This window comes from Ambystoma mexicanum, chromosome 5q (genome assembly GCF_040938575.1).
Source record: "Ambystoma mexicanum isolate Mex_15411 chromosome 5q, UKY_AmexF1_1, whole genome shotgun sequence".
Lineage (NCBI taxonomy): Eukaryota > Metazoa > Chordata > Amphibia > Caudata > Ambystomatidae > Ambystoma > Ambystoma mexicanum.
In genome coordinates, this window is record NC_090933.1 from 967786670 (window position 1) to 967810057 (window position 23388).

Here is a 23388-nt window from a genome sequence, read left to right on the forward strand (position 1 = left end):
AGAAGTTAGAGAAGTTATTGCACAAGTTCATTTCTTTAAATATATTGGCCTTTACCCTTGTGGGTTATCCTCTGGGTCGGGCGATAGTAATGTTGTAAAAGAGACTTGGGGCTTGAGGTTAATCTCAGTCCCCTTTACCACAGAGAGGGAAGTTATGGAAGGACAAGGCACATTGTGTTTGTTAATACGCTTTCAAAATTAACAACCTCAACTGTTATTAAATTAGCCCTATTACAAATCAACTCATTACTTCCACTATAATAAACAGTATCATCCCCTATATTAGAGGACAAATCTGTTGTCTCTTTATGCATTCTTTGCCTCCCGCATGAGCTCAATGCCAGAGCCTCAGATAAGTGGTTCCCCCTTAAGAGCCAGGGGAGTAACAGCTGTGATTTCCAGCAACCAAATCCCGTGAGTGACTGGGGAGGTGGGGGTTGTGGGCATATGAGTGATGATTGAGGGTGTACTTTCCGGAACCTGTCCTGGGGTGCGGGAGGGGGGGGGATCAAAGAACATTTGTTTTTATCAGGCATAAAAGAGGCTTTTTCAGTATACCTCTTTTTACATTTATCCTTCACCCAGGCATACTATATTAGGAGAAAACACACTCCAAGGACAAAAAAAAAGATAAACGGCCCGTTACTCACACAAACGCCTGAAAGTCACAGTGGTTTCTAAGAGATTTGAGGCAGCTGTCTGTCCAGCAGCCGTCTGGAACATGACCCCCATCAGGCCACTATGCTCAATCCCCAGGTGCCCGCGCACGTCTTAGGTACGGAGGGCACACCATGGCCACCAACACAGCCTCGGCTGATATAGCAGTCAATACTGCCGTACTCCCCCCTCGAGCGATTCACCAGCAGGGAAGAGGAAGGAACCCAACATTATAATATTCCACTATGATTCAAGCAGCAGTATCTGCTTTTCAGAGAGGTTTTTCTTTACTGTGAGTTTGCCAGGCAGCGCTGTCCACTTTTTTGCACACATTCACAAATAACTACTGCATGGATTATTGACTAGCGAAAATATACACTTTATGGACTCGATGTAGAATTTCCTTTGTTGGGTTGATTCTTCACGTTTCCAGTTCCATCTATTCTCTTCTGTATGGCTGTGGGAGTCCCTAAAAAGATGAGGAATATGTGGTAGAAGATATCCAATTAAAGAACAAGTTTCTTATCTTTGGTAGTGGTTTTTCAGAGTGTGACCATTTACATAGCAGGCTCTGCACAGTGCTCTTTACAGATTGGAGAGAGTGGGCTTGATGCTGACGAGTTTTTAAATGGAACACTAATGGAGATGGTTGGTTCCATTGAAGGGGACGCCTCCAAACACTAAAGCGGCACCCATTTCTGATGGAACACAAGAACAAAGAGTCAAGAAGAATAAATTAGCGCTTGCTCTAAATGACAATGGAGGGGAAAGATGTATGGATCAAACTGTCTCAAAAGGACGCAATCTTTTGCTTGGTAGAAGTGCAATGTTTATGGGGATTCGGAATCTGCTCTTGCTTTGAAAGTAAAAAAATAAGCAGATTGCTGAATTTTAATAGATTGCAGCGTTTAGGTAGAGGAGGCAGAGAGATCATCAAAGAGTTAGTTCCCATAGTCTATATGTGCATGAATAAAAGATTTGTAACAAAACCCTTGCTTATTTTTGGGGACACATTGAGTGAGCAGGTAAGTGGGTGATAGATGTGGCTATTGCCTCCCAGAGCCAGTGAGTGATGGGCCCAGTGGTGGTATGGGAAGGATTTCCTGGTCCCCCTTCCTCGTGACATAGCAGGTGACTGTCTGAACACAGGAGAAATGTATGCAGACCCCGTCCCTAAATGAAAGCGCCTGAATGCCCTTCTGGCCAGACCCAAAGTCTCCAGAGAAAGAAATCTAACACATTGTCATCAGCAGGCTACTTTACCCAAAAGATACCTTTTTAAAACTAATTTTGCCATTTTTACAAGACATCCACTGTAAAATAAAAAGGGGGGGCGGTAATTTCAAAGGCCCAGAGAAATACTCCCTGCGTCCTGAATGCCCATATCAGTTTTCATTTTACCGGCAGAATGTTTTTTGACATATTATCCAAATGTACTAACCCATTGTATACTGGCAGTGTTGCCATACACAGGATACAAAGGAGCTGGTTTTCCAAGAGCCAGAATTCTATACACATTCAGTTAGAAACACTTTTAAGGGATTTACAAGCAGCAGGTCCGCATGCTTGGGAAGAAGGAGAGCCCGTGTCCTTTCCCGGATCCATTATGCAGTCACAGGATGGGGCTAGTGAATTCTTAGATAGTGGCTATGTCTGATGGACTTGGTCGCCACCTGAAGCCTGAATTAAGTTCAGTTGAACCTGGGGTAGGTGACCAAGCTCAGCCTCGGACCAATTTTAGAACACATGAGCAAAAACTTACAACAGGTTTACCCAGGTAGAGGGAACAGAGCCCGATACAACCAAGATAGTCAGGATGTGCTGTTGGAGAAGGATATTGAAGTTTGGAGGTGGTTTACAAAGATTTGAGAGTCTGGAGAGGTGGACTATGCTGGGGAGACAGAAAAGTAAAGTGGAGAGATATGGTTACTAAGCAAGGGTTTGGAGGAGGGAATTTCTGCTGAGAACGTGGTGGTAACACCAGGAGGTGAAGAGGATACTGTGGAGGTGGTCTCAACCTCTGGAGAGTTTGTAACGGGAGCTGAAAGTAGTACTGAGGGGAATGTGGTAACATAAGGAAGTGTTCCTGAGATGGAGGTGGTAACATCAGCGGATGGTGGTATCATGGCGTAGGTGGTAACATTAGGTGGGGAAAGTGTCCCTAACAAGGATGTGGTGTTAAGGAGGAGTAGCATCAGGAAGTGGAGGTGGTTTTATGAAGGAAGTGGATTTGGTGGAAGCCTGAAGAGGGAGACAATCCTGAGGAGCTAGGAGGAGGACCTCGGAGGGAGGAATTTAAATGTAACCACCAGGAGCAGAGAGCCAGGATTGACAGGGAGTAGAAAGGGAAGGCTAGTGAGCCTCAAGAGATAATGACCAATCACTACAACACATCCAATCAGCCAGGAAGATTCCGGAGACCAGTTCAGCCCTACACTGTGCCAGAAGTTGGGAGGAGAAAGTAGTGTGTGGCAGGGGGTGTATGTCAGGAGTTAGAGGCAGAAGGAAAAGAAGAGGGGAACCATTATTTTGTAGAGGCACAGGTAGCCATTTTCTCACTAGTGACCGTCCCCTCACCACCGTCATACTGGAATGGTAGGAGAAGAGCAGTAAATGGGATCCCCTGTGTTGTTCCCATACCACATTGAGTGTATGAGAGACGTTATGCACACAGACAGCCATACAGAATGTACCCTCATGTTGAGCAAGAGGAAGGATGCTGCATGGAAGGATGTGAGCACGCACCTTTGAACATTATGGAGCATTAAGTGAAATCCGATGAGGGCAGAGGGATGCCATAAAGAAGATACATGAACCTATGTTGAAACAATATGAAAATACTTAAGAGTAACAATGTAACTGAAGCACGAGGAGAAACATGTACCTAAAGCTAAAGTAATCATGACTACAAAGAAGATTAAGTAACTTACTGATCAATAACTGTAAATACACAGTAACGCAAGGTAGAAAGGAAACGTATAGAAGCTTGTTACAAAGGTGTATATATAACGTGGCTAGGACGGCCATGATAGAAAAATGGACGCCGATTTGTGTCTGATGCAACCAAGTTACCTCCGAAACAGACTATGGTTGTAACATCGGGAGACGTTGAAGAATAGTTTGGTGTTTAGAACCGACAATGAGTCAAGGTTGGCCCAGAATGACGTATGCTATTTTAAGGAATAAGCATGGAGCACGAACGGAGTTGCATGGATAAGCTCTGAATATGGGACATTCCTCATAGTTTGAAGAAGAACACATCTGCAAGAGAAACTGTTGGTCAAATGAAAGTGTACAAAGTTCATATGAGATAGAGTGAGCAAGTCTATAGAGCCAAAAGGAGCAAGTGCATTCAGCATAATTAAATCAAATAGCAGAAGATAGAAGGTCGAAATGGACAAATCGTGGTCTGCTAACACGTGATTTCGTAGCAGAGATCAATGGCTATTCATTAAGCTTCATACGAAGATAGCAGTGTGCTTACACTCCCTTGAATGTTCCAGGCCAGTGAGCAGTCAACAAGGTCAACTACAAAAGGAAGACTTTGGCTTACGGCCTACCTATAAGAGGTGATGAACTAATTGGGAAAACAGGGAATAGTGTGATGGGAATCAAACACCTAAATTTAGTTTTGCGTGCGTGCTGCCAAAAGAATCGTACGTCCCAAGTTGCGATATGTGAGAAACCTGAGGGTGTTCTCCCAAGTAGATCCCGGGAACCCCTTATTCAGGTGGCCACGGAAGACTGGGCCCTCTCCTATCCCAACCCTAAAGGTGACCAAACAAGGGAGGATCACCTGGGCAAGGGAACGCGGGGTTATGCTAAGGGGAATGCCCCAAGTGAGACGCGGTACTATGCCAAGGAAGAAGGAAAGCGGGATGAAATCCCTGAGGCCTTTGCAGGCTACAATACATTTGCCTCGCCTCCTCCCATTAAATCTCTCTTACCCAAACCCAATAACCCCTCCGTACAGAACCAATCCCCTAGGATCTCAAACCCCATCACATTCAGAAACCATCTCTCCCAAAACCCCTGTCATCCTGTTTGTTATCTGAATACTCCCAATCATTCTTCTTCCCGTCCCTCTGACTATTATTTCCTGCACTCTCAACCTGCTCAGGTAAAATAGTACAGTTCCCACAAAACCTCTTGTTTATTTCACAGTCCCAGCTATTCCTGTTTGGCCCACAAACCCTACCAACCCTATCCCTCTGATTGTCATCTTCCAAACATCCAATCTACTATGACCGAACATTACAGTTCTGTTCACAATCCCGGTCATTCTCATTCATTTCACAAACCTTACCCGTTTCGTCTTTCTCAGTGTACCAACCGACCCCCTTCTTATAATGGCACTGTTTCCCCATCCTATCACATAGGACAATCCGACACTCCAACCCCTCCCCTTTCCGACATGAACACTGTGTTGCCCCATGAAAGGCAACAGCCTTATCCCAAAGCCGTTTACCTGACATGTCCCAACCCCAGCGTCATGCAAAGTTAGGCAATTAACCTGAATCGCACACACCTGACAGCTCTTTCCTTTCCCCACATGAATAAAAGGTGAAGCAAGACAGCACAGTACGATCAAGGCAGACCGAACAATGAGACAGCTATCCAGACCCGGCAGAGGAGAAATGCGGCAAATATCAAGAGGTTGACAAGGAGAGACATGACCTTGCCTTCTTCGTCTAAACCCTGCAAACCCTCTGCTGAAAGAAACGGAAGACAGAGGACAATAGCCCAAGTGTGCTGCAGCAGATGTCAACGGTACACGGAGCGTTAAGAGCCGGGCTGTGATGAATGAACGACGCAAAGTGGCAAGTTGAACCAAGTTCAAAGAACTGTAAAAGTGTTGAGGGAAAACCAGCTGTAGATGGACCTGGCACCACGTGGGTGCTAACCCAAGAGACTCTGGTTGATCCCCCGTCTGAGTAAAACTACAGAAACCAGAAGGCCGTAGGAGACCTACCAAAGTGGTTATACAGGAGGTCAAGCAAAATACCTGTACAGTCGAAAGCCTTTGATCTACGAACGATAAAGAACGCAAGGGAAGTGAATCCCGCCAAAGGAGAAAGCCAGGGAAGTGAATCCCCTTAACATTAAATGTGAATGTGAAGTTGGCAAGAGTGAACCCGGAAGAGGGATGCAGACGAGAAGGGGGCAAAGTCTAAAGTCCTAAGAAACAGCGTGTTGACTAAAGTGAACCCGGTGGAGCGATGTCCACTGGAACTGTTTAAGAAGACATTTCGAGAAGCGAATGCTGGAAAAGGCATAGTGAACCCGGTGGAGGGAGGCTAACAGTCGAGAGGAGTCTGAGGACCTAATGAGGGTGATCCAGGGGTGAAGCCATCACCCAAAATTCATTCAGAGAAGGAACTGTTACTTGATTTGTGGAGTACAATTTGTAAAGGATCAGCACCCGGAAGAGGGGGACCAAGGGGTGAATCCATCACCCTAGAAATTTGCAGAACAGAAATTTGTGTTTGTTCTTCTTTTTCTTGGTAAACCTATCACCCCCGCGGGTCCAGGAAACCATAACCCCAGAGGCCTTGATATCGATAACTGTTTTAGCATCTAAACCCAGAGGAGGGAGATCCAAGTGCTGAAAACCGATCACCCAAGACCGCGAGGAACAGGGGTCAGCGCCCAGAAGAGGGGGACTGAGGGGTGAAGAATCCTCACCGTAAGTAAAACCAGGAACGAAATTTCATATTGTTGAAGGAACTTTTGTTTTGTTATTGAACAAGTCAGGCCCTCGAAGGCAAGAGACTTTCAAGAGAAACAAGACTTAGCCATCGACGGTCCTGATAGCTGCAATTGGAACTGACGACTTGTGCTGGAAAAACCGGAGTGTGTGCTGTGCTCCAAGATCCCACCTTACCCCGGGCTCAAAAAGTGGGGAAGGGAGACCCAAGCTACTGCATCCTGACATATTATTCATGAACACTTCTTCCTTTTCTTGAAAAACATCCGGCACCCTTTTTGTATTAGGTGTAAGTTTTGGCAATAGGTTTCTTAGTAATAGGCCCTTTTTATTTGACACAATGCCACAAGGACGGCCTTATTTTCATTTGATGGTCGATGTTGGCTCCCATTTTAGATTTAGGTTTAGATTAGGTGTTTTTTCCAACCTGCATACCGTTTAATAGCCACTCTTGAACTGTGATCACTTATCTGTCTTTACTGTTGCTGCCATGAGTTTCTTACAGATCATATGCCAACCAATCAGTGCGTTTGAGGGACAACCTAACATACAATGTTGCATAGACCAATCCACTGGCAGTTTGTCCACTATAATCAGTACTGTATGTAGTTCAAGGCGTTCCCTACAGATAATGGGTAGCCAGTGATGTACTAATCCTTATATATTCAATAAGTAGATATGTTCCCTTAACCAATCCTTCCCCTCAATAGGTTTTGTATTTTGCCGCATAGTATGATATCATAGATGACGCATGTTGGGGGACAAATACATCTGTGCAATCAAGCTGCTTTTTGAGTGTGCCGTATCAGTCCAATGTTTGTCAGGTCTTCCTACCTTATGAACTGAGAATGAAGTAGTGTTTTGACATATTCTTTGAATTTGTCTGGTTATTTAGTCTGTGATCTTTTTTTGTAGTGTCATCTAGCACAAAAGACGCTTCAAGGTGCTAGAGCACAATTTGATAAATGCTGCTTCTCTCTAGTTCTCTCACTTTCTCTCTGTCTCTCCATCTGTCCATCTTCCCCTGCCCTTCTCTTTCACTCGTTATCTCTCTATGAGACCTCTCTCTTTCTCTTTCCCACTCCTAAGGTTTTGAAAGATTCAGACTATGGATGTTTGAAAAGCTTGACCATGGAGATAGCATTAATTATACAGTCAGTGGAATAGGTAAGATGAGAAATAGGAATGTGTCCGCACCCCGGGAGGTGGACGCCTTTATCTGCTCATTGTTTGGGGATCAATTTCAGAGGGTGTGGTCTTTACAACACATTTTATTTTCAAAGAATGTGGCAGTATTGTTATCATTATCTTGTTTGAAGATAGGGGTAACATTGTCCTCAGAGGGGCATGCACTTAGTTCTTGCACTACTTCAAAAAAAGGGATGTGTGTTCAGTTTAAGTGAGAAATGAAGAGGAGAGTGTGGCATTGCAAGGGTCACATTGTAATAGCCCCATCTACTGGTAGGAGACATTTTGTAACATTTGTTTTCCGGGGCCCTCAAATTGGATCTTTTTGTTTTTAACTGTCTATGGCAGTTGTCTCTCCTCAGCATCTGTGACCAGTGAATGTAGGTGGTCCTGGGGTAATAAGGCCTATGCGGCTCTGTATATGTACTGAACATGTCCCTGCTGAAGCTGAAAGAGCTATGGACGCTGTTTTGAAGTTGGCCCAGAGGGTTACAGGTCATTTGGTCGAAAATAAATGGTCGACAGGACAAATGGTCGACGCAATTTGGTCGAAAGACAAATGGTCGAATTTGTTTTTTTTTTTGTATTTTCACTTTTTTTTTTTTTTGGGGGGGGGGTCCCCCAACCCCCTTTTTCTGCTAAAAAACCCTTTTTTTTCCTAAACGAAAACCTGAAAAATATATATATAAATTAAAAAAAAAATTCGACCATTTGTCTTTCGACCAAATTGCGTCGACCATTTGTCTGTCGACCAAATGACTGGACAGCGGCCCAGAGATACAGGATGCGCTCTAGTCGGATGTTCCGGATCAGTCTTTGCCTGAAGTTTTTTTCAAAACACTTGGAATCTATGGGGAGAATACCCTGTCCATCAGAAATAGCATTACTTAAGGTAAATAACTGGTTCATTTAACACTTTGTTAGTTTATCAAGGAGTTATTGGATGGTGTGGCTACCGCAGGGTGATTTGTGATATTGGTTGATGTGAACCAGCGTTGCAAAATACTATATCTGTGTCTGATAAAGAGGCTGGAATAGTTTCTTTTACTGTTATTCACAAGAGTATCATAACATGTTATCGTTGTGAAGGAATTTGTATTTTTAGCTGAGCAACACATAATAAATTAATGTTTTAAAATGTGCAGTCTTTGGTACTGCCAGTAGAAAATACCTGCAGAGCTACAGATTCCAAAAAGCGTAGATTATTGGAAAACCTGGTAACTAATCTACAGTAACCATATTAGCATTCATTTTTTGCCTATTCCTTTAGCTTTATCAGTGTAAATCTTTTTGTGTCATCTACTTGTTTGTCTGCTTTAGGTTGTTCTTTGATGCCAAAAGAGAAAAGAAGACATAAATCCCACAAGTTTTTGTGTCTGAAAGTTGGAAAACCTATGCGAAAAACATTTGTGTCCCATGCAAGCGCAACTATGCAGCAATATGCACAGCGAGATAAAAAACATGAGTACTGGTTTGCTGTTCCACACGAAAGGTAAGCATGTACTCTGCTCTGTAAACTGTTTTTATGTGTTTCACATGAATGTGTCTGAATAAGTTGGTGTCGGGATGAAAGCTTGTTCTAGCTTTTGGAAAGAGTATGTATTGGTATTGCGTTAAGAGGCATGCTCATGAGAAGGTTATGCTACTTCACAAAAAGTTGTCCAATCCCCAACTCTGCTTTATCATGAAGCTCCTGTCACTGTGTTGTGCTGATGCTGAGCTTGTTGTCTTTACCCTTTTAACTCAATAGAAGAGCTGAAGCAGACGCACATGTTTGTGTTTACTGTAGTTGTGTGATTTCTAAAGCTGTTCTCAGCTACTTAAAAAAGGTTTCATTTTTATCCAGTCCAGTGATGCCGGGTTGATTTAAGGGAAAGGTGGGCATATTCATGACAAGGTTACTTTCCAGGTAATCTTCACAGTGGCATAACACAAAATGAGTGCCCCTCTACACATCTCTCCCCTCAACCCCCCTACGAGACCTGCTAAGGGCCACCTTGAAGAAGCATATTATACTCCACAGACCTTCGGGCTGGTCTGGGCCACCATTATGCCTAATGATTATCCTGCTGCCAAAGCGGCATGATGCGAACTGTAGTAGGTAAAAGATGTTAAGGTCTTGAACCAAATCTTACATTTTAAAGTTAACATAGAAACATGAGGATGCCGCCTGGCTCTAGTCCCCAAATGTTCAAGCAGCCATTATGTGCGGTCTGTAAGCGTATTATGCACTTGGCAGTAGAAAATGTAACATAATATGTTGAAATGGTGCATTTTACAGCATATTTATAAATATCCTACAATAACGATTTGTTCTCTATGATCATGCATAAAACATCCAGTAGAGTTCACAACATATGCCAGCATTGCTGTTAGAAGTCCTTTTATGCAGCTGCACCAATAATATATCTCAGAATTGCCAGTTGGAAACAAGGGACGGACAAGCAGGCATGACTTCCACAACATTTATTTTCTCTTTTGATTAAAAAAGACAAAATGTATTTCCCCCCCAAGACTGTGATGCCAAGCCCTACTCTATTCAGATGAAGATAAAAAAGGGTGTGCTTGCCTGTGTGTCAAGATAAGATGGTCAAACTTAATAAAAATCCTCGGTCCAGAATTCCTATTTCTTTTTTTAAACAAGGCTTTTATTGGTTTGACGGTGATACATGTTAATTTCACAGTAAAGGTCGAAAAATACAGTATATAGCAGGTAACAGTGAAAAGTAAAACCATGGTTTGACTTTTGCCCTCCCTAGCCCCCCATTCCCCTCCTTCCTCCCCAACTCATCTTGAAAAGGCATAAAAGGAACTTAAAGTTCTTAAGAAATCATTTTTGTTTCCACAACAAGTCCATATTTGCAGCAAGATGTTTGTCCTTTCCAACAAAGTGCTTTTGACTTTACAATGGGCAATTTCAGGCACACCGCTGTTCAGTATTAGTCTGTCTGTTTCAATGATTCCCAATATGCTTAATAATATTCCTAAAAGGGTAACCAGATCAAATCTATATGTGTACGGGACTCTAGTAGGACGGCTGTGAGGCTTTCCATCTCGTTGATTGAATGGTCTTTTGTGAGCCATTGTCTTTTTGTGGGCAGGGTGTTACTTTTGCATTTAATCGTTAAGCACACTCTTGCAGCTAGTAATACATTTGGTGGCCTGTGCAAGAGCGGTATGTGTGAGTCCTCCTAGTCTGATTCAACACCGAACAGTACTAGTAGAGGAGAGAATGTTCTGGCAATACCATCTATAGCTCTGATCCACCCCAACACCTCTTTCCAGTATGCCTGGACCCTCACACATTTCCACCATTGATGCCAGTAATCACAAATCTTCCCCACAATCCCTCCAGCAATAGGGGAATGGGGGGTGGGGGGAGTCCCTGGAAACATCGTAGATAGCCGTTGGGGAGTGTAGTGCCATCTCGCCAGTAGTCGTGCATTGTGTACTGCACAGATATTGACAAGCTCCACACGGCTTTATGTATGGCCTTCCATGCATGTGGTTGATCTTGCAACTCTAGATCTGTTCCACATTTGGCTACAGATGCAGGGGGGGGCAGGTGACTCCTGGCGATCAGTGCGCTATACAACTGAGCTATTAGCCCTTTTGAACTTCGGGGCACACTAAGGATTTGTTCAAATGATGTAAGGAGACGCTGAAGGGAGAGGCGCCAGCGTGGGTCTCGGAGGACACTTCTCAGTTGTAAATCTAGTAGGGGGCTATTGTGATACCATGCAGAGCTTCTTCTAATTTATCCCAGGAAATATAGGACCCCTTTTTCCACATTTGATCAGCTCTTACTAGACCTTCCTCATACCAGGGTTGAAATCGAAGGACCTCACTCAAGTAATTGCGTATAGGGGGAGACCAGATACAACTTAGAGGGGATGGCCATGTTGTGACGCCCTTCATAGAACGGGAGGGGCGCCAGAGTGACCATAGTACAGCTAGGACTGGATGTTCTGCTATTCTTCTTGGCATGGTGGTGAGCGGGACCGTTAACCATTCTCCCAGTGGAACTGGTGCAAAAAGAGTGTTTGCTAGGGAGACCCGTTGCTTTTCAGAATTTTCCCACTTGTGGTCTGAGAGGATCCGGCGTTGAGAGGCTTTATAGTATTCTAAAAGATCAGGGTATCCCATTCCCCCCATTTCCTTTGGCAAAATCAAAGTTGCATATGGAACCTCCCATTTGCCCAGAGAAATTCTAATAGTGTGCGTTTAACCTCCGTAAGAAAAGTGTCTGGGACTATCACTGGGAGAGATTGGAAAAGAAATAGGAACCTAGGTAGAACGTTCATTTTTATAGAGGTGAATCGCGTTGCCCAGGAGAGGGGGTAATTTGGCCCATCTGTCGAGGACTGCTTCGACAGTCTTCCATAGGGGCATATAATTTGCATCAAGTAGGTTTGCTAGGGTAACTGTAATCTCTGCTCCCAAATATCTAATGGCCTGCGTCTGCACTTGAAAACCCCATCTTGCTATCAAATGGGAAGGGACACTGGTGTTTGCCTGTAGAGGCACTGCTATTGTTTTTTGTAAGTTGGCTCGAAATCCCGATAGTGCGCCGTATGTCCTCATGTCTTCAAACATGGCAGGGATTGAGTCTATTGGTCGAGTGAGGAACATCAGGATGTCGTCCGCAAACATTGCTAGCTTATGCTCCCTTCCCCCCATATCATTCTGTGTATTTGGGCGTTGGACTGGAATGCTTGTGCAAAGGGTTCCACCACTAAGGCATTTAGTAAGGGAGAGGGGGCAGCCTTGCCTCGTACCACGTGTCGGGATGAAGAGGTTCGATGCAATGCCGTTGACTAAGACCTTGGCCGTGGCATTGCGGTACAGTGCTCCTGCCCCTTGGGTCCATGCCTCGCCCAGGCCTACCCACTTTATGACTGCTTTTAGGAAGGGCCTTTCGACTCGGTCGAATGCCTTTTCGGCGTCGACAGACAGTAGGATGCAGCTGTCTTCTGTGTTATCGTGGCTAGCTACGGGGTCCAAAGTTTTACGGATGTTGCCAGCCCCCTGCCTACCTTTTACATAGCCAACTTGGTCAGTGGACTTGTTAGGGGAGGACCTGGGCTAAGCGAGAAGCTAGGATACTGGCATAGATCTTTGCGTCCACGTTAATGAAGGATATTGGAATCCTTTCCTCCTTTGGGGATCACTACTATTATGTATTCGGTGAAAGATTGGGGGGGCTTGTCCTGTTGCTAAAATTGAATTACAAAGTTTGGTAAGGAAGGGGGTGAGGGAGTTACTGTTTGTTTTATAGAAGGCCGGTGTGTACCCATCTTGCCCTGGCGCTGAGATGTTTTTAAGTTGGAGATGGCGTTCTGGACCTCTAAGGTAGTGATCGGGCCGTTTAGCTTTTCAAGATAGTCTCGCGCTATTGGGGGTCGAGGCAGACTCGATAGGTACCTTCAATTTCTTGGTATGAATCTTTTCCCTCGGTTGAGTATAGTATGGTGTAAAATCTTGAAAAACGTTTCGTGATTTCTTCGGGATAGATCAGCGCTTTGCCCTGCTCATTGTTGATTCTATGTATCGCTCTATCTGCTCTGTCTGCTTAGACGGTTGGCTAGCATGGTGTGGGCTTTATCGCCTTTTTCATAACATATTTGGTTTAGATATCTTAATTGTGTTGGCTTTGCCATGCCAAATGTTTTTTAGCTCCTCTCAGAGCCCCTTGATATGGTCTAATATAGGGCTTGCGTCTACTGACCGTCTGCAGAGGTCCCGTTCCTGTTTCGAGATCTCACATTTGAGTTCTTCTTCCCTTTTCAGTCTGATCTTCTTTTTGTATGACCACTCAGCTATAAGAATACCTCTTATTGTAGCTTTCCCCGCCTCCCAGACCGTATTCAGTGATTGTTCACCTGTGTCATTTGCCGTGAAATAGTCTTTTATTGAATCTGCAAGGGTGTCTTTGAATACTGGGTCTCTGCAGAGGTAGTCATTGCATACCCATCTCTGTTCTATGTCGTGGGAGGGACCAAGATCCAGGGCTAGTTTGCATAGCTCATGGTCGGACCAAGCGACTATCTCTATGGTTGCGTCAAGCAGGGAATTTTCACACTCTGCCCCCACCAGAAGGTAATACATTTGAGAGTATGTGTAGTGAGGGGGGGGGATAGAAAGTGAAGGCCCTATCTTCTGGATGTGCTGTGCGCCAGGAGTCTACCAAGTGGTGCTCTCTTAGTTGACTTAGGAATCTTTCCCCTTGAAGACCATTTGGCGGGCAGGCGTCTTGCTTTATTGAGTCCCAGTCCCAGTTGGAATCTGCCACAACATTGAAGTCTCCCCCACACACACCAACGTGCCCTCTCGCCATCCACTCAGGAATTCAAATAGGGATTTGATGAATTGTGATTGATTTTGATTTGGTGCATAAGCAGAACAAAGAGTGACTGTGCATGACTTTAGTTTTCCTTTCAAGGCAACATATCTGCCCTGCTTTTCCCTGTGAATGTGCATTATCTGGAGGCCTAATGCTTTCCTACATAAAATCCCAACTCCCCCTTTCTTCCCGGTCCCAGAGGCCCATATCGTGTCTCTGATTTCCCTACTAATAATTCTGTGTTCCCCCCTTGGGCATATTTCGTTTCCTGCATGAATAGGATATCTAATTTAGAAATGATGAATTGTTGTGCTAACATTGAACGTGTTTGTGGTGCAAAATGATGCTGTCATGTGCTGCCATATTGGTGTGCCTGTTGCGAATGTAGAACCATGCAGATGCGTGTCTTTCGAGGGTAGCTGGTAGACTTATGTTTGGAAAGTTGACGCTTGCGTGACTTGAGTGTTTGCAGTTGTGGAGTTGCGAGGTTGTGAAGCTGTGATTTCTTATTCCCTAGATGAGTGCACCCTTTTCCCTCCCTCCCCCCAGCCCCGTTGGAATACACTGCATCTGGTATTTTCTAACAATGGAGGCTCCATTGAAGAAAGAAGGGCCACGCTGCAGGGACCCCTCTCCAGGCGTATATTCAAGACTATTAACACCTCAAGAGAACTAAACGACAAAAACAACCAGTATTGAAAATGTTAATTCATATTCTTGTACGTTTTTCGTGAAGACCATAACAGTTTGTCCCCGGTAATGTACCAGGATTTCCATTAGCCCCTATGTGGGGTAAGACCATTTTTCACTTTGAGCATTGGTAGAACTGTTCTTTGCCTTACAACTGATGCACGAGTAAAAAGGAAAAACTCAAAAGGGTAACCTGCTTCAGGACGTGTTGAGCCGCTTAAACTTCCATTTTGCAGGGGCTCGCCCCCTTCTAGGGGACCTGGGCACAGTCTCATGTAGTAGTCCTGTGGGTCTCCTGGACTTCCGTTACGCTTGCTTGCAGGTGATCCAGGGCTCTTTTGGCTTTGTCTACTCTCTCCTTCGTGCTCGAAGTTCAAGGAGAAGGGGTGACCCTAACAATAACTAACTTCCCGTACTTGCAACCAGGCAGTAAGAGGGTGGCATCCTCTTCTCATGTTTAGTATAGTGGCAGAGAGATCTTGAAATAGCTTCTTCACACTGGATCCCTCGCACTCTATAGTCTCTTTTTCCCTTGCTCTTTGTAGGATTTCCTGCCTTTGTTTATAGTAATGACATTTTATGAGGACCGATCGTGGGCCTTTTGGAGGACCACCCGCTCTGTGGAACCTGCCAAATTCCAAGGTGAGAGGATTCGCAGTATTAAGTAAGGATGTTCTCAGAGTTTTAATTCTGCATTCCAGTCCCGTTGAGGTTTCTCCTTGTTTGTCACTTAGTCCCATAAGGCGGATATTAGTTCTTCGTTCCCGGTTTTCAAGATCATCCAATTTGAGCTCAATGTCCCGTTCTTTCTGCTCTAGGTCTTGGAACCTAGTCTCATAGTTCATTGCTGTTATGTCCCCGGACTGCTCATTTTCTACCGCTTCCATCCGGTCTTCGACCTTGGCCATTCTTGTTTGTAGGTCTGACACTGTTTCTGTGAGGCTGGTTTTAATTGAGCGGATCTCACCGAGCAAGAGTCGAATGTCAGCTTTGGGGCGCTATCATAGTCATTTTTGGGAATTTCAGAAGAGCTTTGGACCTCGTCTTGTTCCATGTGGTCGGAAAGCGGCTGTACGATCTTAGTTTGACAATGGTGCTTGGGTCCAGCTCTCCTACTTGAAGATGTGGCTGTCCTCAATGAGGGTTTGTTGTTCTCGTTGCTTCTGCAGCGGTGGATAGTAGGATTTTCCCTCCGTTGTCTAACTATAGTTCGGGGTCTCACGTGGTGGGGTGTTTTATGTGCTCACATGTACATTCTCACCCTTTACTTCTGTTATACTGTGCGGTTTCTTTCTTCCTTTCCTACCATGCTTGTTCAGAGTTTTCGCTTATCCACTGCTTGGGATATGTTGCGTTGGTTGATATTTTTTCCCTACGCGGGGGGCATATTAAGGTGCAGGCATCCGGAGTGGGGTCTCACTGGCTGGCATGGGGTGTTTTCCCCACTGTGGGGTGAGCTGTGGTCTTGATTCCCAAAGGTTTGCTGCCTAGATTGTGTTGGTAATGGAGTCGTTGAAGGCTCTTTTCCGCAGCGCTGCCGCACTGGCTGCGGGCCTGTAATTATTTGTTTTCCAGCCTTGATTGCCTCAATTGAAGGTACGTATTGAAAGGAATGGGAGTGAACCAGTGTTGTCTGGGCGAGTAAGCTCGTGTCGATACAGCTGTGTCCTTTTTAACAACGTTAGTGGAGAGGGATAGAGTCTGCTGTTAAATTCTTAATTGAATAAGCATTCGGTAGATTTCGGAGCGCCTTGTCTTAAAGGTTAGGATGTTATATGGCAACTGCTTTGGGCTCCCTTCCTGCCGCGTGTGCTCTGTTCTGTGAGCTGGTGTTGCACTATGAGCACGTTTGGTGGGTGCTGCGTTTTTATTGTTTTCCGGGGCCAGCAGGCGTTTGCTTTTTGTTGCCACAGAAGGCCTGGAGGTGACAGCTGGGTTTATATGTATGTGTTTGAGGCGGCAGGTGCGTGTTGCGAGCTTAGGCAGGGACCGTTAACCCAACGCCTCTCTCAAAGTGTGTGCCGCTTCTCTTTAAAGCCGGAGGCTGTTGCCGATAGGGAGCAGCAATTGGAATAGAGCCCTGAGTGGGCAGACGGTGGTGCGGAGGGGGTGGGGGGGGGGTTAGCGCTCTTTGCTTCCCCAGCGCTGTGCAAGTTATGCACACGCCTCGGCTCTCCTTACCGGCAGTGCTTGTGTGGTTTCACAGTGAGGCTGCACGTCGGGGTGGAGGTCCAGGCTGTCTGCTCTGCCGGAGAGGTCCGTAGCCCGTGTAGGTGATCTGCTTTCCCTTCACCGCAGAGTATGCCTGTTATCCACCATCTTGAAGCTGCCACCTTGGGGTTGGATGCTTTTCTTAGAGTCCCGTCCACCTGGTAGTATGCTGCGGTTTCTCTTCAAACTTCGTCATGGGGTGCCTGAAATATTTAAAGGCAATAACGCGTGGTCAGAAAGTTACACATGTTCAATTTTTGAGGTTGTTTTGCCGTGTCTTCAGGCCTGGAGAGGGAGACTTAGGCTTAGGCAGCCATCATGTATGCGCCCCCTGGTGGTCTCAATCCGAAATCCTATTTTAACCAAATTTCTCTCCTTACTGCTCAAAAGAAGTTATAAATCAACCAAAACATACTTTTGGGCCTTGCCCAAGGGAAAGGGATGGCTACCAGCCTCCATCTTTCACTCTTTACCATAGACCTTTGCCTATGTTGATAGCTGAAAACATATAGTTGGTGCATGGCATAACTGCCGTCCCTCCTTTTCAGCCTGGGGTCTCTGGTTCTTCTTGAAACATGCGTCTCCCACAGTCCTTCTTTTCTATTTCCCCCTTTCCTCAGTTTGGGGTTCTTTTAATCCTTTCGTCTGCACCTCTGGGACTCACTCTTGCTCATTTCCCACTCTGGGTGCCTCAGTTCTTTCACCCACACTGTGATTGTCTCTGTCTCGTTTCCTTATTCTAGGGCTTCTTGCAGTCTCTCTCCCCACTCCTGGGGCATCTTGGCTTTTTCCCACTTTAGGGGATTCTTTTGTTTTCTCTCCCTAATTTGGGGTTCTTGTGTTTCTCCCCCACACCAAGGTTTCCTTTGATTTATCTTCCCACTCTGGGGCTTCTTTGTTTGTTCCCCACACCGAAGCTTCTCCATTTTCGCTCCCCGCTCTGGGGCTTCACGGTTGCTCCCCCACACTGGGACTTCTTTAGGTTTCTCTCCCTACTCTGGAATTTCTCCTTTTTACTCTACACTTTGGGGTGTTCAGTCTCTTCCTATTTTCCTTCTTAAACCGGAGGTGTTCTCAGTCCCTCTGTGCTCCGGAACCTTTTCCCTTCTCACCCCCTTTCTCTGGGCCGAGCTTCATCTTCCTCCACTCTGCATCCTTCTCACCCCTTATCCCCTCTATGAGGCTCCTTCCTATGACCTTGCCGCCTGCCTTTCATTCATCGGAAGCCACTGTGTACCTGTATTGTATAAGCAGTGCTTCCTGGGTGGGCTATATAGCCCAAATGCCTCTCTTCTTGCACCTTACGCGACTCCTCAACTGGACTCACCGGTGCTAGGTGTCTCCTCCTGCTTCCCACTTGCTCAGTGTGAGATCTTGTAGGCGGTTCCTCCTCTGTGCTTTTTACCTTGCCTGCTAAGGTACTCAGTTCTCACTCTGGTTTCCACACACAACGGCTCCAGTTTCTCACCTGACGGGCCACGTTGCTCTCTCCTACTGCAGGTCTATGGGTGCAACCCCACGCGTGGTGTTCTATCTCTCCGAGCGTCTTTCCTCCGAATGTGCGCTGTGGCATAATCAAAGTCTGCGGGCTGTTTTGATACTTCCTCTCCTGATGTGAGTTCAGGTGTCTGGTTTTCCTGTCATTCTGGTATTTTCCCTAAAGGGGATTGAATGAAGCTTGTGCCAGACATTGGTAAAGTGTTCTAACACATCTTAGTGCCTGCATACCAATAAAAGGTGTTAGTCTATTGTGAAAAAGGGATAGTGACTTAAGTATTTCTCTGGGGTTTCCATGTCCCCTAAGTGGGGTCCCCTCCAGAGTGATCCTGCTTACCCTATCCTCTTGGGGGTGTTAAACATAGCAGGCTCACCTCCCTAGGCCAAAACGGGGGTGGCTTCCCTCTGGGAAGAGGGGATTGAACTCCTTGGATTTGTCACACAGTGTAAATAATTTCATGAAGCTGAGTCCATAATAAATGGCAGCATTTTGAGTGTAAAGCACTTTTGATTTTGTGGCCATAATCTATGCCATTATTCTGCAAACACAATATAGGATTGCACAGTCAAATCACTTTTGTGACTCTACGGCCACAATCTATGCAAGTCTGGTCTATGTAAATCATGTTGATGAAGCTCCAACCGCAATCTTTTTCAAAATTCTCAATATACCAAATTGGATGATGTTGTGCAACCTGTATTAACCAGCATTGTCCATATCAGTAACTTTCAACCCTGCTGCCAACACATGGATATATAGTGAGAAAACACACACACACACACACACCCTCCCCCCCCAAAGTCCTCATACTCTCCATCTAACTTGAGACTGGGTGATCTGCTTCCCCCGTTTACTCCCCTGGTTAGTTGTAGATCACTTGGTGACAAATTGCCTACCCTCACCCTTCCCTGCTGAACTCCCTGCTCCCTTGCGAACTGCTTCACGCACCGTGTTCTACCCTCTACTCATTCTAAAGTGCTATGTTACATTCCAGAGCTAGATCCACGCTCAATAATGAACTTAATAGTAATAATAAAAATGATGATACACTGCAAACATGTATTTTGGGTAACGCAGCATGACTTTGGGTGGTCTTGTTTGAATCCAGTCTGCATATTGTAAATATACTCCTTTGGCTCAGTTTGTAAATAAATCACTGTTTTTAAATAAAAAATGCAAATATTCTTTAAGTGAGGAAATCTGTCATTCTGTAAATATACCTCCTATGGGAAAGGTTATACGTATAAATGGCACATTCGTTCTGGGCTGTGTTGCATAGAATCAAAGAGCTTTTTGGGATCAAAAAGTGGACATCGATTTTTATATTATCACATTGTGTTAATGATGGAAAAATGCAACTATTTGGAGCACACAAGGGACAGTGGACTTGTCACAATACTCACCCCAACAGTAAAATATATGCAAAATATGAGTCATATATACCAACTTGGACATGCTTTTCATTTGGTTGTGAGGCTTGCTTTGAGCAGAAAATGATTTCTCATTTTGCTCGATGGGTTTGTTGGACACAAAATCAACGTCTCTGGTGGTGATTAGTTGGGGAAAGCAGCTTGTTACTGTTGTCTCTTTTTGGGGACTTCCCACTTGCCCCTGCCCACCGGCCCTCTGCTACACCAGTATTCATTACTTCTAGTTTTGCTCTTCCTTGTCACTGTTCTTTCGCAGTTGACCCACTTCAAGGACAGGCGTTAGTTTTAAAATGAATGAAACAAAATGTGTTTTAATCCCACTCCTTTTCCTTGGACGGGATAGTTACACTTGTTTCCCAAAACCATCTAGTTTATTTTCAGAGTATCATGGCACCATGCATTCCTTGCAGGGTTGGAAAAGAGGATGATGAATACTCTGACGAGGAAGAAAAGGACTAGGAGTAATGAAGATTACTTTTAAGTGATTTTGACGTTGCCTGTATGTCCATCTTCCTCAGCCTAGTACTTCTGTGTAGTGCAAACATTTTCAATACGTCTGCCCATGACACAGACTTCACAGACCACCATGTATGAGGCTGTACAGACCGTCACAAACTTTGTTTTTGGTACCCTGCCAGCGCCACCTCCTTTAGAGAGATACATTTAGTAGAATGGGAACCTCAAAACTACTCATCCAATAACTTTCAGTTCAATTAAATTCAGCTTTATTTGGTCAACAGACCATGGAAGCAATAATATTACAATCAGCCCTACAGATAAGGGGGGTGTATCTGCCATTTTTAATTCCTAAAAATTGACAAATACTGCCAAAACACAACAACAGAGTAAAAGTACTCTCAATAAAAAATAAGCAACGGGAATGTAGGGCTTTGTGCTCCTGCTTTCACCCATACAGCTCCATGGATATGTTTGGAACAGTAGTGTATGTTGTACCACAGGAAGGAACTACTATTATTAGTGCCTGATTAGAATAAGTAAACATGTATCTTTAAAATGTGTATCAATAAATAGGTACAAAGGAATAATTATTACAAAAACATTTCGGTTTTCCAGTTAAAACATATTTTTAATTGCTTATAAAATACACCCATTGGGAACTGGACTTAGATTTTTACTCCGCAAAAAAGCTTTTTACGGACAACTTTAAAAAATAGGCAGTAAAATACTCCCACTTCAAGATCTTATCTGGCGCACTGAACACAGAATAAGAAACAGATTCATAGCACAGTGAAACCTAACAGTTATTAGTCATAAGCACAAAATTTCATTTTGGGTCCTCTGAAATCCTATAAAATCACCAGGATACATTTTAAAAATACGCAAAAAAAAATTGATAATGTATTGGATTCTTGCACAAATATACTATAGTATCATACATTCTAAAAACAGTCACTATTTGATAAAAAGAAAAAATATCCAATCTTTTCTCCCATGGAAAAACAGCTAATTTAAGTAATGCAGTGTTTTCTTTCCCTCCATGCACTCGTCAAATACTGCACCAACGAATGTACCGTTAATTCATCTTCGCAATTAGTACATAATGAAAGAGCTTCATTTACAGATCTAACTGATCTTTGCCTGAATAGCGGCACTAGATATATTTTCCTAGTACAATGGGGAGGAGGCAAGACAAGAGAAAGTGCACAATATTCTCGGTATCAGTCTCACATGCAGGAAAATGTTTGGCGGTATCACAATTCCATTCATCCATAACTTCGGCTAATGGCAGCGTACAAAACTGGATGTTGATGTATAGAGCCCTGGAAAACCTTGGGGACACAAGTCCAGATATTTCTCATATCCAAGGGGCTGTTTCATATCCCAATATTTCCTACCCTTTCATTACTCAAAATATCAGCAAGGATCCTCTAAATTCGGTTTGCAGGAGTGCTTCCTTAATCTTTATTTTTGCGCCGCCTGCTAAGAGTTGGGGTTGTGACCAATACTCAGGATGTTCAAATACTTCAAAGGCATCCTTCAGGTGTTTCATTCAAGGAAGGGAACAAGCTCCCTCCTGGGATAAAATATCTGAGGGCCAATCTAAACACAGCTAGTCCAGGTGAGGACCATATTCTGGTTCAATACAATAAGGGTTTTGACTTACACAGGGACCAAATTCTACGTATTATCGACTTCCGCAGAGATTTGGAGTGCTCTTTGGTAGCCCCAGCAAGTTCTTAATACATTTATTTTTACTTGCAGTCAGTCTACCACAGTTCGTCCCTCCCTACAATTCAGCACCATATAGAGCTGCTTGCCTTGCCTGGGCAGAGTAAGATTCCATTGACACTTTTACCACCCCATTTCAATAATCCTGGGCAAATTTGCGAATAGCACCACCAAAACGATTAAGTGTTACGTCTGCCGAGTTTGGGGGCGAGGCCAAGCCTGTGGTATCAACCTTGACTCGTGAATCAAAGCCACAGAGACATGAACGGAATGCACACAACCGATGAATTAGCGAAAGACATGAAAGGCTGATTTGTGTCAAAGAAAGATTGAAGCCCAACAGTGTATCTCACTATTGAAGGATGCACACGCGCTGATGAGACGCGAAGGAAAGCAAACCAGAAGTGAACTTTTAAGTTACTGATAACTGTGAAGCCAGGGATACAAAGTAGCGGAGTGGTCTGGCGAGAGGAAATAGCCCACTCGAAAGCCTCTACGAAATGTTTGATGTGTTCTTAAACAGCGGCAAAGTGAATGAACAATGAAATGCGCCATGGTCAAGATTAACCCCGACGAAAGGGGAAGTTAAAAGGTGATTGCTTTAAGAGGAAGATTTATTTGAACTGATTGTGGTATGTAACTACCAAGACCAAGAGGCACTAGGGAAAATAACATAAGGGAGAGCTGTAGTGAAAGTGGAAGTGCTCCTGCAGAGGTCTATGGTAAAAGCCGTGCACATTCGAAAGTCTTGGACAGCAGTGAAAGGTCCGAGCCCGACTGAGAGAGACCGGAAACCTGAAATAAGTTAGGGTAAGGGAACCCCTAATGAATGTGAATAAAGGTTGGGAAAGGGAACCACTGCAAGTGCTGTGATTATGAGGTCCGATCCCGGCTGAGGGAGACCTATGTTGAATAAGGTACTTTGTGTTGAAATGTACGAGCCCGACAGAGGGAGACCTACGTGAACTTTTGTTGAACTGTGAAAGAACGTTTGGAAAACTGGAATAAGTGACTTTTATGTGGAAGGCCAAGCGGGCCTCGACCCATGTTTTGAACTGCCTTTGTTTGATAACCTGAGCCAGTGTGTGTCATCCTGTTTACGGAGGCGCCTTACTCCGTGCTTTCCAACGTGGGAAGGAGAGCTGACTCAGCTACCTTGATCTTTATTTTTTTTTTTTTGCCAAAATCTTTTTATTGAAACATTGATCAAACATTGAATTCATCAAAAAATCAGAGCCGGTGGCAATATTACTTAATCACATGAGTCGCAAATCAACAGTCCATTCCGCCCCTTTGTAACTCATCTATTGTATCGGCTTTAGCTACGTGCCCATAAAGGCTACAATTCATCATTTGTCACAGCGATTACAACATTAATTAATCTCTTAAACAATGCATCAACATTTCATTTTAACATCTTTATAATTCATCTAGTAAATGTATTTCATGAACATCCTCTGGGAGTAGAGTAATT

At 44.4% G+C, this 23388-nt stretch overlaps 1 protein-coding gene across 6 annotated transcripts in view; it reads left to right on the forward strand.

Annotated features, from left to right (window-relative positions):
* The window catches only part of OXR1 (oxidation resistance 1), a 3084878-nt gene that overhangs the window by 2253328 nt on the left and 808162 nt on the right, over positions 1-23388 (forward strand). For all 6 annotated transcript variants that reach the window (XM_069621494.1, XM_069621497.1, XM_069621492.1 and 3 more), the window contains one exon: positions 8873-9044. In XM_069621494.1, coding sequence (XP_069477595.1) covers positions 8873-9044 — 172 coding nt within the window. The remainder of the gene's footprint in view (positions 1-8872; positions 9045-23388) is intronic.